This window comes from Heteronotia binoei, chromosome 8 (genome assembly GCF_032191835.1).
Source record: "Heteronotia binoei isolate CCM8104 ecotype False Entrance Well chromosome 8, APGP_CSIRO_Hbin_v1, whole genome shotgun sequence".
Lineage (NCBI taxonomy): Eukaryota > Metazoa > Chordata > Lepidosauria > Squamata > Gekkonidae > Heteronotia > Heteronotia binoei.
In genome coordinates this window covers 119670416-119682955 of record NC_083230.1, presented here as the reverse complement: position 1 = coordinate 119682955, position 12540 = coordinate 119670416, and the positions used below count along the sequence as shown (strand labels likewise).

General features: G+C 48.6%; 1 protein-coding gene across 1 annotated transcript in view; it reads left to right on the top strand.

The window, feature by feature from the left end:
* The window catches only part of LOC132575763 (transcription intermediary factor 1-alpha-like), an 83649-nt gene that overhangs the window by 31473 nt on the left and 39636 nt on the right, over positions 1-12540 (top strand). The window contains exons 6-9 of the mRNA XM_060244454.1: positions 5002-5118; positions 6350-6464; positions 7629-7775; positions 11525-11642. Coding sequence (XP_060100437.1) covers positions 5002-5118; positions 6350-6464; positions 7629-7775; positions 11525-11642 — 497 coding nt within the window. The remainder of the gene's footprint in view (positions 1-5001; positions 5119-6349; positions 6465-7628; positions 7776-11524; positions 11643-12540) is intronic.

Sequence of the window (12540 nt, the reverse complement as noted above, 5' to 3'; positions counted from 1 at the left end):
TCTGCCTGGCTCCAGCTCTGACGCTTACAGCAAGCGCTAAGATCACTCCCTCCGCCCTCCGATCCCAGCACTTGTTTTAAGCATCAGAGCTGGAGCCAGGCAGACAGGCACGGAGAAAGCACGCCGCCCCCTCCACAGCTGGCGCTCGCGAAGCGCTGGGTTTGCGGAGGGGGCGGGTGCTTCCTCTGTGCCTGTCTGCCTGGCTTCAGCTCTGATGCTTAAAGCAAGCGCTGGGATCGGAGGGCGGAGGGAGCGATCCTGGCGCTTGCTGTAAGCGTCAGAGCTGGAGCCAGGCAGACAGGCCCGGAGGAAGCACGCTGCCCTCTCCGCAGCTGGCGCTCGCGAAGCACTGGGTTTGTAGTGGGGGCAGCGTGGAGCGATCCCAGCGCTTGCTGGAAGAAGCTGGAGCCAGGCAGGCAGGCGCGGGGGAAGCGCCGGGATCAGAGGCGGAGGCAGCGGATCGCCCCCCAGGAGGAAGGTGCATCCTATGGTCCAGAGCGCCTTATGGTCCGAAAAATACGGTATATTTAAGAAAACAGTTGCACAGTTAGAATTCAGTCAAGCATAAAGCATATTTCTACAGTAAAGCAGAGAGCATAATGAAAAATATGTCGCAATAGGGACTTCACCCTATTAGTTACATTTTCCCATTTTAAATTCTGAGTCCCAAGTCTCTAGTAGAGCTATGCTCTCTTTTCTGAGTTTGAGCATTTACACTGTTTGAGATAGCATGAAATCAGCAAAGGCTGTTAATTTCTTGGATTGTCCAGCAGAGAGACTGTCTCTCAGGCAGGCCAGCGCAGAGTCTTAAGTCCCAATTATCTCAGGATGATCAACACAGAGGCAGCCCTTGGTGCAGACCAGCCGCTTGTGCCCAAAAGCCCAGAGCTTTTTAAAGGAAAACTTCATCTATCTCATCTAATGTTATGAGTTCCAGTACTGTAGATAGTAGATCCAGATGGCAAGTACTGTAGATAGTAGATCCAAATAAGGAGATTCCTGTCAAAACCAAATAAGGAGATTCCTGTTCTCAAAAGACTCTCAACCTTACCCTAGTTTTTTCTACTCTGCTGACCTAGATTTTCAACTTATACTGTTAACTGAGCGCTTATGCTGTTAGCTGAGAGCAATGTGGATGCTGAGGGGGAGGGATGGTGGCTCAGTGGTAGAGCATCTGCTTGGTAAGCAGAAGGTCCCAGGCTCAATCCCCGGCATCTCCAACTAAAAAGGGTCCAGGCAAGTAGGCGTGAAAAACCTCAGCTTGGGACCCTGGAGAGCCGCTGCCAGTCTGAGTAGACTAGGGTGACCATAATGTCTGAAGGCCAGCCAGGGACACCTGGGGGGGGGGGAGGTAGGGGAGCGGAAACAGGAAGTGACGTCACTTCCGGTGACGTCACTTCCGGTGACGTCATGCCACCGCCGGAAGCAGGAAGTGACACCACTTCCTGTGACATCATTTCCCCGCGTCACCTGCCGGAAACGGGAAGTGACATCACTTCCTCTGACATCACTTCCCCCAAATGACATCATTTCCCCCAAATGCCACTGCCGGAAACAGGAAGTGACTTCACAGCACTTCCTGTGACGTCCCCAAAAATCCCCCAAATATCACCGCCGGAAACAATTTTGTTCTCAAATCCTGTATATACTTCATCAGTATATGGGATAAGGCACTTTCTCAACTGTGCTGCATAATACAGCCTATTTATTTTGTCCTGTTGGCTCTGTTGGCTCTATCTGCGCCACCTTCATCACTTTCGGGGTGTGGATCCCCCAGTGGGGTGGTCTCCCGACTCCCTCCGCCGGCTGTTTCTGATAGCCCTGCGCCCCCTCTTTCATTTGATATGTGTCCCGTGCGGGTGCCACCCTCCCGCCGGGAGATGCCGCAAAAGACACAAACACAAAGCTCCCTTACACTGAATCAGTGCTTGGGTCCACCAAAGTCAGTATTGTCCACTCCAGTCACAAACACAAAGCTCCCTTACACTGAATCAGTGCTTGGGTCCACCAAAGACAGTATTGTCACATAAGAACATAAGAGAAGCCATGTTGGATCAGGCCAATGGCCCATCCAGTCCAAAACTCTGCGTCACATAAGAACATAACAGAAGCCCTGTTGGATCAGGCCAGTGGCCCATCCAGTCCAACACTCTGCATCACATAAGAACATAAGAGAAGCCCTGTTGGATCAGGCCAGTGGCCCATCCAGTCCAACACTCTGCGTCACATAAGAACATAACAGAAGCCCTGTTGGATCAGGCCAGTGGCCCATCCAGTCCAACACTCTGCGTCACAAGAACATAAGAGAAGCCCTGTTGGATCAGGCCAGTGGCCCATCCAGTCCAACACTCTGCGTCACATAAGAACATAACAGAAGCCCTGTTGGATCAGGCCAGTGGCCCCTCCAGTCCAACACTCTGTGTCACATAAAAATATAAGAGAAGCCCTGTTGCATCAGGCCAGTGGCCCCTCCAGTCCAACACTCTGTGTCACATAAGAACATAAGAGAAGCCCTGTTGGATCAGGCCAGTGGCCCCTCCAGTCCAACACTCTGTGTCACATAAGAACATAAGGAGGGAGGGAAGGGAAGGGAAGGGAAGGGAGGAAGGAAGGAAGGAAGGAAGGAAGGAAGGAAGGAAGGAAGGAAGGAAGGAAGGGGGAGGGAGGGAAGGAAGGAAGGAAGGAAGGAAGGGGGGAGGGAGGGAAGGAAGGAAGAAAGGAAGGAAGGGAGGAGGGAGGGAAGGAAGGAAGGAAGGGAAGGGAGTGAGGGAAGGAAGGGAGGGAAGGAAGGAAGAAAGGAAGGAAGGGAGGAGGGAGGGAAGGAAGGAAGCGAAGGGAGGGAAGGAAGGAAGGAAGGGAGGGAGGGAGGGAGGGAGGGAGGGAGGGAGGAGGGAGGGAAGAAAGGAAGGCCGCCCCCCGCCCCCCCGCGCTTTCGGCCGCCTTACCTGATTCCAGGGCGGCGGCGAGTCCTGCGGGCCTGCGGCGGCGGCCTCGTGGCGAGGGAGGGAGGGAGCTGCCGGCGCTGGCCTCTGGAGGCCTCCAGGGACCAGCGCCGGGCCTCTCCGCTACCGGCGCTGGCCTCTGGAGGCCTCCAGGGACCAGCGCCGGCTGCTCCGCGGCTTCCCTGCGGCCTCCGCTGGTCCCTGGAGGCCCTCCAGAGACTCTGGAGGGCCTCCAGGGACCAGCGGAGGCCGCGGGGAGGCCTTCGCTGGCCGGCGCTGGTCCCGGAAGGCCTTCCAGAGGCTCTGGAAGGCCTTCCGAGACCAGCGCCGGGTGCTCCGCGGCTTCCCCGCGGCCTCCGCTGGTCCCTGGAGGCCCTCCAGAGACTCTGGAGGGCCTCCAGGGACCAGCGGAGGCCGCGGGGAGGCCTTCGCTGGCCGGCGCTGGTCCCGGAAGGCCTTCCAGAGGCTCTGGAAGGCCTTCCGGGACCAGCGCGGGGTGCTCCGCGGCGTCCCCGCGGCCTCCGCTGGTCCCTGGAGGCGCAGGCGCAGGGACGCTCCCTCCCTCACTCGCCGCCTTCCCCGCCAGCGGCCCACCGCCTCCGGGGCTGGCTAAACCGGGACCTTTAATGGTCCCGGTATAGGCAGCCCGGGAGCCGGGATTGGGTGGCCAGAACCGGGAATGTCCCGGGAGACCGGGACGGTCTGGCCACCCTAGAGTAGACAATACTGACTTTGATGGACCGAGGATCTGATTCAGTATAAGGCAGCTTCATATGTTCATATGAAAAGCTTAGAACTCTTGTCCCTTTCATAAAGAGGACCAACCCAAAAGAAATCCTTCCACATGCACAATTACTGTTAAGTCTTCTGGTTAAATGCGGTAGAAATTACTACAAAACTTTGCTTCAGGCATGTATCAGCCAATTTCACTCTTGCTCTTGCTCTTGTCTGCTGCTACAGACGGACTAACATGGCTAACCATCTTGATCTCGCTACGATAAATATCTTTCTAACATTAGTCAAAACTGCCTAAAACATTAGTTTAATCCCCTTGTATTTAGAGTTGCGCTGCAGCAGTAGCAGGCTCTCTCAATTGTACACTATTACTCTATGGGTACAATGGAGAGATCGTGGACTGGAGAAGGAAGGGATGGCATACAAATGCCTCTCTACTCCCTCCAACTATATGGCTGCTGTGTAGAGCAGGGGCGTCGAACTCATTTGATATGTGGGCCGGATCTGACATAAATGAGACCTTCTCCCGCCAGCCTGCTGTGGAGGACCAGCTGGGGAAAGGAAGAGCTGGTCAGCTTCAGTCCACTGAAACTGACCATTCCCAAGGGGGAGTGAGCTTTGAAGGCATTTAAATTCCTTAGGAGCTCGCTGAGGACAGGGCGGCATATAAATCCAATCTCCTCTTTTTACTCATCTCTGCCAATTTCATAATCTTCACCATCCATTCTTTTATTGTGGATATTACCAAAGGTTTCCATTTCTGGGAATATAACAGCCTTGCCGCCACTGTCATGTACAAAAATAAAGTTCTGTGTGTTCTTTCTAACTGACCATCCATTAATCCTCATTTTTAGTTCTCCAGAAATTTAGCAGACATTTTAAAGCGTTCAGCATAAGTAGCAGTTGTGTGTGTCGGTTTGATTTTCTCCTTTTGCAGAATTCAAATAGGCTATTTCAATAACTTGAAAGCCGGTACAGATTTTACAATCTAAGTTTATGCCATACAGTTTTAGGAGTTGTGCTTCGTCACCAATTATTATATTTTTAGATCGGTTTTAACTATTTGAGATGATTTCATAATCCATAGTGCTAACACATTTCCCAAAGGAAGCTAATGCATATCAATGTATATATTGAGTAAATAATACAAAATATATCAATAAACAGTAACCATAATAATAATCAAAAACACTTACTGACATGGGTCCTGCGTTATTTTAATCAGATTGTTCTTTTAATTGCTGATGCCCCAAGGCCACTTCATTTTTTTAACATGATGTATTCCTGTTTTCTGCTTGGTGTACATTATTTTCTCTTACCGCAGGTACCAGTTTATCGAAGAGGCTTTTCAGAATCAAAAGGTGGTGCTCGATACATTTGTTGCGAAGCTGATGGAGAAAAGTAACTACGTAAAGCATACAGGCGAGCAGATTCAGAACAGGTAATTGTCTTGTTTTATAATAGCACTTGTTGAATTATGGGCAATTGATTTAGTAAACTTATTTTTATTCTATTTTTCCTTTCCGCCCCCAGATTGCATCCCCAAGGTGGCAAACAATAGAACATATGCAAAGAGTCTTCTAGGCTTGAACACATAATGGTTAATCCCTCAGGGAGGGAGCTATGGCTCAGTGATAGAACTTCTAATTGGCATGCTGAAGGTCCCAGGTTCAGTTCCCAGAATCTCCATTTAAAAGATCTGGCAGTAGGTGATGTGAAAGATTTCTGCCCAAGACCCTGAAGAGCCACTGCAAGTCTAAGTAGACAATACTGACTTTGGTGTTCCAGTGGTCTCATTCGTTACAATGTCATAGACAAAAGAAACCCATGCCAGTTTGGTGTAGTGGTTAAGTGCGTGGACTCTTATCTGGGAGAACCGGGTTTGATTCCCCACTCCTCCACTTGCAGCTGCTGGAATGGCCTTGGGTCAGTCAGAGATCTCTTATCTGGGAGAACCGGGTTGGATTCCCCACTCCTCCACTTGCAGCTGCTGGAATGGCCTTGGGTCAGCCAGAGCTTTCGTAGGAGTTGTCCTTGAAAGGGCAGCTGCTGTAAGAGCTCTCTCAGCCCCACCTACCTCACAGGGTGTCTGTTGTGGGGGAGGGGGAAGGTAAAGGAGACTGTGACCGCTCTGAGATTCAGAGTATAGGGAGGGATATAAATCCAATATCTTCTTAAGTGTGCTCTACACTAATAACATATAGTTCATCAAAATAATCCTCAATTCATAAGCACCAAGTGTGATTATACATATTTTTTAGTGATTAAAAAATTAAGAGACTAGTGATAAAGTACTGATCTTTCTTTGCCTTTTTTACTGCAGTTGCAAATGGATCTGTAGAACAAAATTGGTTTCTGATGGCAAGGGAAGTTAATTCGTGATACTTTGCTTCTAGCTATAGGTTTTATGTGTTTATGGCTCGCATATTCGGACAGATTTTGTTTTCTAAAATTAATGCTTTTCCAAAGGGTCAGGCAGCGAGCAAAAATGGGACAAAAGCTATTAGCAATTTAATCCCCTTGCAATTGATGGAATTTTAGTTGTTGCCAAGTCCCATTCCACTGATACCAGTTCAGTTTAGTTGGGACTAAATTTTCCTGGGCCATCTTCGTTCTTGCATTTTCTTTTGCTGACTATTAAATAGTGTTTCTACTTTGTTCACATTTTACAGGATCCTTGAAGTAAATCAGAACCAAAAGCAGGTAGCGCAGGACATTAAAAATGCTATTTTCACATTGATGATCGAAGTAAATAAGAAGGGGAAAGCTCTTCTACATCAGCTAGAGGTAAATTCCTCTCTGTTTGGGAGCAATAATAAGACCCTGCTTTGACACGTCGTAGATGAGTTTCCTAATAAACAATGAAGTATTCTGAAACACTTCAAGACATGGGTGTGAATATCTAGAACAGGGGTGGCCAAACTGTGGCTCTTTCACACATATTGTATGGCTCTTGAAGCCCCCATTGCCCCGCTGGCCAGCTTGGAGAAGGCATTTGTCTCTTTAAATCACTCCTCCAAGCTGAGGCAGCCGGTGGCATGGACAATGCATTTAAATTTAAAGTTACTTTCTTTCCCCCATCTCCTCCCTCCCTCCAACATCTGACGCTTATTCTATGTGGCTTTTTTGTTAAGCAATTTTGGCCACCCCTGATCTAGAAACTAACACAGCTTACAAATACTTTCTCATTTTTTTGTGTGTGTTTCCACTTTCTCCTAGTTTAGGATTGCCAACTCTGGGTTGGGAACTCCCTGACGATTTAGGGGTGGAGCTTGGGAAGGGCAGGGTTTGGGGGAGGGGAGGAGCCTCAGCATGGTATATAATGGCATAGAGTTCACCCTCCAGTGCAGCCGTTCTCTCCAGCGGAATCGATCTCTGTAGTCTAGAAATCGGCTGCAATTCTGGGAGATCTCCAGGCCCATTTGGACTTCTGCAACTCTACCCAGGTTGCTTTCAGATGTTTTCATATTTTGTCCGAGGTGCAGTAGCTCACAGCTTTAATGCCACTAGCTCACAAAGTAGAATTTTTGCTCACAAGACTCCACAGCTTAGAGGGAACATTGGTTGCAGCTGACTTAGGCAACCCCATAGAGTTTTCAAGACAAGAGACATTCAGAGGTGGTTTGCCATTGCCTGCCGCTGCACAGACCTTGGCCTTCGTTATAGTTCTCCCATCCAAATACTAACCCGGGCTGACCCCATCTAGCTTCCAGTATCTGACAAGACTGGGCTAGCCTAGGGCATCCAGATCAAATATTAAGAAGGAATAAAAAGTGAACGACTCTTTTTGTGTTTGAGGGTCTGAAAGGAAGATTCACCCAAGCAGCGTGACTTGAGTTAGTAGCTTGTCGTCACTTTTGGGAATTCGCCGGGGGAAAACGGAGCGCAGCCGTTCAGTCCGCAACAGGGCTCAGCAAAGGGAGCTCATGACTTTGTTTCTCTGCCTTGCAGCGTCTCACTAAGGAACACCAGGCGAAGCTGCTGCAGCAGCAAGAAGAGGCGGCTGGTCTTTCGAGGCAGCTGGACCACGTCATGAACTTTGCAAAGTGGGCTGCTTCCAGCGGCGGCAGCATAGCTTTGTTGCACAGCAAACGGCTGGTAAGAAACGGAGCACTCTTGCCCTTTTTTCTGGGGTGGCCATAGTCATGGCAAGTTGATCACATTTTGAGACCTCGTCGGTACCACAAGACAAACGATGCAGGATGCAGAAAAACGGGCCGGGCAAAAGCCAATGTCTGAAGCTGTTAATAGTTTGACCATTAGAAGTAGGTCAGATACTACAGATGAGACGTGCATTATGAACATGACAGCCATGTTTGGAAATGCGAGTATTAAGTATGCATGCGCTTGAGTTCTGCTGTAGTTTGTGAATTTGCGGTCTCATAACGTGAGGGTGTAAGGTTTTGCCCAGAATCTAGCACAAGACTTATTGAGTAAATGCAAAAGAAGTTTTTATTGAAGACTTAGGTAGCTAACACTTGTAGTGTGTGTGCATGCAAAGACTATTTGTCTTGCCAGACTGACAATGTGAAAGATAAAGGTAAAGATAGTCCCCTGTGCAAGCACCAGTCATTTCCGACGCTGGGGTGATGTTGCTTTCACAACGTTTTCACGGCAGACTTTTTATGGGGTGGCTTGCCATTGCCTTCCCCAGTCATCTACATTTCCCCCCTAGCAAGCTGGGTACTCGTTTTACTGACCTCGGAAAGATGGAAGACTGAGTCAACCTCGAGCCGACTACCAGAACCCAGCTTCCGCCGGGATCGAACTCAGGTCATGAGCAGAGTTAGAACTGCAGTTCTGCATCTTTACCACTCTGCCCCACGGGGCAGATTAACAGCTCATCATTTCTCCCATCTAATCATCTCCCACCCAGAAGTCTTTGAATTAGTTCCCAGATCCCGGTGTTGCTTTTCTCCAAGGTCACATTCCAGCTTCGTAGACATCTTCTGTTGGTTTCCTATCTTCTGTTACCAGGGAGACAAGATTCTGAAGCCAGTTTGGAGTAGGGGATAAGTGTGCGGACTCTTATCTGGGAGAACCCAGTTTGATGCCCCACTCCTCCACATGCAACTGCTGGGATGGCCTTGGGTCAGCCACAACCAAAGGGCAGCTTTTGTGAGAGCTCTCTCAGCTGTGGGGGAGGAAGGAGGTTGTGAGCCACTCTGAGATTCGGAGTGGAGGGCGGTTTATAAATATGATCCACCCTTGTTATCAGCACTATTCAACATAAATCTAAAAAAGAATAGAAGGAATATATATGAAGATTAGTAAATATTGATATTACAATGCATAGACCAAGACGTGACTGCATAAAACAATATAGTTATGGGTATATGAATATGCTGTGGATTATTGATCACTCATCAGCTATGACAGTACTATTAAGCAAATCAGTAGACTGTTTTCTAGGCCACAGTTTTAAAACGAAGCCTTGTCAGAGTCTGACAGAGGGGCGTGATCATGTCGGAGTAACTCGTTCACAGTAACACCCTGGAGCTCTCTGTACTAGGAATGTATGTTGCATTGGTTATTATAGCCTGTTATAGATGACCGCCCTCACCAGAATGCTGACTCTGCTGTGCATGACTGCCTGATGGTCTATCCGTAAAGAGCATCCAGGCAGAGACACCTCCTCGCCCCTGATAAGCAGTACTGCCTTCAGAACATTGCTGATCATGGGGAGGAGGCCCACTCAAATGACCAGCCAGTCACGCGTTGGCAGGTGGCGGGGCCAACACAGTCATGCCCGCTCTTCCTCTCCACGCAGGAGGAACACATGGGAGCAGGCCCGGAGCTGTGGAGGCAGGCCCGCCCTCCCTCCATCCAAACCCCCTTCCACCTGTATGGCCCCTCCTTTTACTTTTGCTGCCGCCACTGCTCTCCCTGCCGCTTTTACTGCCCCACTCTTGCAGCCACCGCTGCTCTCACCACCCCAGCTCTGACTGCCCCCGCTCGCCTAGCTGCTCTTCCCATTGTTCTCGCTGCCCCTCTCTCGTGGCCGCCTCTGCTCTTACCGCCCCCCTCTCCCCGCCACTCTCGCCGCCCCCGCAGCTGCTCTCACCGCCCCGCTCTTCCACACCGCTCTTGTCTGCCCTGCTCTCGCTGCCGCTCTCCCCACTGCTCTTGCTGGCCCTGCTCTCATGGCCACTACTGCTCTTGCGGCCCCCACTCTCACTGCCCCCGCTCTCGCAACTGGTCCCGCCGCTCCAAGGGATCTATTTTTTTTTTCACACTTAAATTTTTATTATTTTTTCTAAACAAAATATTCATAGACATTAAACATAATAAACAATAACACAGATAAATACTAAAACAACATAAAGAGTACTCTTACAGTCTTCTGTTAATACATATCTAAGCATTTACCATCCATGTTTCAAGTATATTATTTCACAATGTATCCTATCTTTTTTTCCAAATTAAGAAGAAATTTAGTAGTATGAGAAGGTTATGTATTTTTTTGGAATGCATTTTTCAAATTCATCATCCAAGCTAATATAATTTAAAAACGGGAACCATTTTTCAATAAAATTGTTGTCTTTCTGTGGTAAATCATTCACCCTTATCTGTATAGCTAGTTTATCTAATGCTGCTATTTCCCATACTTTGGACATCCATTGTTGTTTATTAGGAGACACATCACTCTTCCAATGTTGCGCTATCAAAAGCTTGGCTGCCATGAGTAATAAAGCTGCCAACTCCTTCTTTACTGAAGAAAGTTTTAAATTTGGCCAGTAGTTCAGAAGGATTGACTCTGGGGTAAAAGGAATATTACCCTCAACAATATTGTCTACTGTTTTTTTAATCTCCTTCCAAAAATTATTAATTTCCGGGCACAGCCACCAGCAATGTAAAAAGGACCCTTCCTGCCTACAGTGTTTCCAGCATTCAGGGTTGAGGGATCTATTTTAAGTGTTTTTTAAGGGCCCCCCACCTAAAATTTTATTCCCTGGGCCCCCCCACATAAAAGTTTCTGACTACGGGCCTGCATGGGAGAGGATTGCTGTCTGTATCAGGCTAGTGTGTATGTGTGTGTGGACGCACTCTCCCTCCCCTTATTCTGTAGTTTTAGGTATTTCATTTACATCAGTGGTGGCCAAACTGCAGCTTGGGAGCCACATGCGGCCCTTTCACGCGTTGTGTGGCTTTCGAAGCTCTCCCCACCCCGTTGGCTGGCTTGAAGAAGGCATTCCTCTCTTTGAATCACTTCTCCGAGCCTAGCCAGCCAACAGCTTGGAGAATGCACCTTGCTTTCTTTCCACCTCTCCCTCCCTCAAACTTCTGACGTTCATGTCTTGTGGCTCTCCAACACCTGATGCTTATTCTGTGTGGCTCTTACGTCAAGCAAGGTTGGCCACCCCTGATTTACATACCGCCTGCTTGGGGTGGTATACAAGTCTGGAAACGTTGCTACTGGGTCACTGGGGATTCTGTTGCCTCTTCATATTTCAAACAAAATGGGCATTAAAGAAAGGATACGGCATATTATTTACATCATTGGGATTTCGGCAATCAGGGCCGGCCCTCCCACTAGGCAAACTAGGCGATTGCCTAGGGCGCTGACCTTCTGGGGCCACCGAATTGGGGGTGCCCCCATGTGACTGGGTGATATTAGCAGTGCAGGGAGGGGGCGCCAGAAGTTAGCTTTGTCTAGGGTGCCGGACAGTGGGGGACGATGTGCTATGAAAAGAGGTAATTCAGTGAGAAACTAATGTTTTTCCCCACAGTACAAATGAAAACAGATTAAGATAATACGATAGGAAAGGTCAGGTTCTTTGTTTTCTGGCCTGTGGAGGAACAATGAAAATTTCAGCACTAATGCAGCATTCTTTGCTTTGTTCTAGATTACATATCGGTTGCGATGCCTCCTTCAAGCAAGGTGTGATGCCCCGCCGGTGTCTACCACCACCATTCAGTTTCACTGTGATCCCAATTTCTGGGCCCAAAATCTTTTCGACTTGGGTACGACAAACTTCCTCTTTCCAGCTATTTTAACTGGCAAAACTGTTGATGTTAACAAACGTATCTCTTGTTGATTTCTCTGGCGCGTGTTCTGGGAATGGTCGGAGAGCTGTAATAAAGCGTTATTCTTGCTTCTGATACTCTCTTTAGAACAACAGTGCATGCTTTCAGTGTTTGCGTTATGCTTCTTGCCAATAGTCTTGATTTGTTCATAGTAGGCTCACTGGTCAGAGTGGTTTCCTACACTGTGATGAAATTTCTGTGTAGGAAGTTGTGTGCTTATGCACAAATCGCTGTATACCCTTGAGGTGAGATGGCTCAGCTGGTTGCAGTTTCCTAGGGTGCTTACATGATCACATCCATACATAGTACATGCATCTTGGAAGTCTGCCGTCTGAAAGCAATTAAGAATAGCGGAAGAAGAAGAAGAACTGCAGATTTATACCTCGCCCTTCTCTCTGAATCAGAGACTCAGAGCGGCTTACAATCTCCTTTATCTTCTTCCCCCACAACAGACACCCTGTGAGGTCGGTGGGGCTGAGAGAGCTTTCACAGCAGCTGCCCTTTCAAGGACAACTCCTACGGGAGCTATGGCTAACCCAAGGCCATTCCAGCAGCTGCAAATGGAGGATGGGGAATCAAACCTGGTTCTCCCAGATAAGAGTCCACGTACTTAACCACTACACCTAACTGGCTCTGCTGGATGCTATGTTTTTCAGATAAAAAAATAAAGGTAGTCCCCTGTGCAAGCACCGGGTCGTTACCGACCCATGGGGCGACTTCACATCATGACGTTTTCTTGGCAGACTTTTACAGGGTGGTTTCCCATTGCCTTCCCCAGTCATCTACACTTTATCCCCAGCAAGCTCGGTGCTTATTTTACCGACGTCGAAAGGAT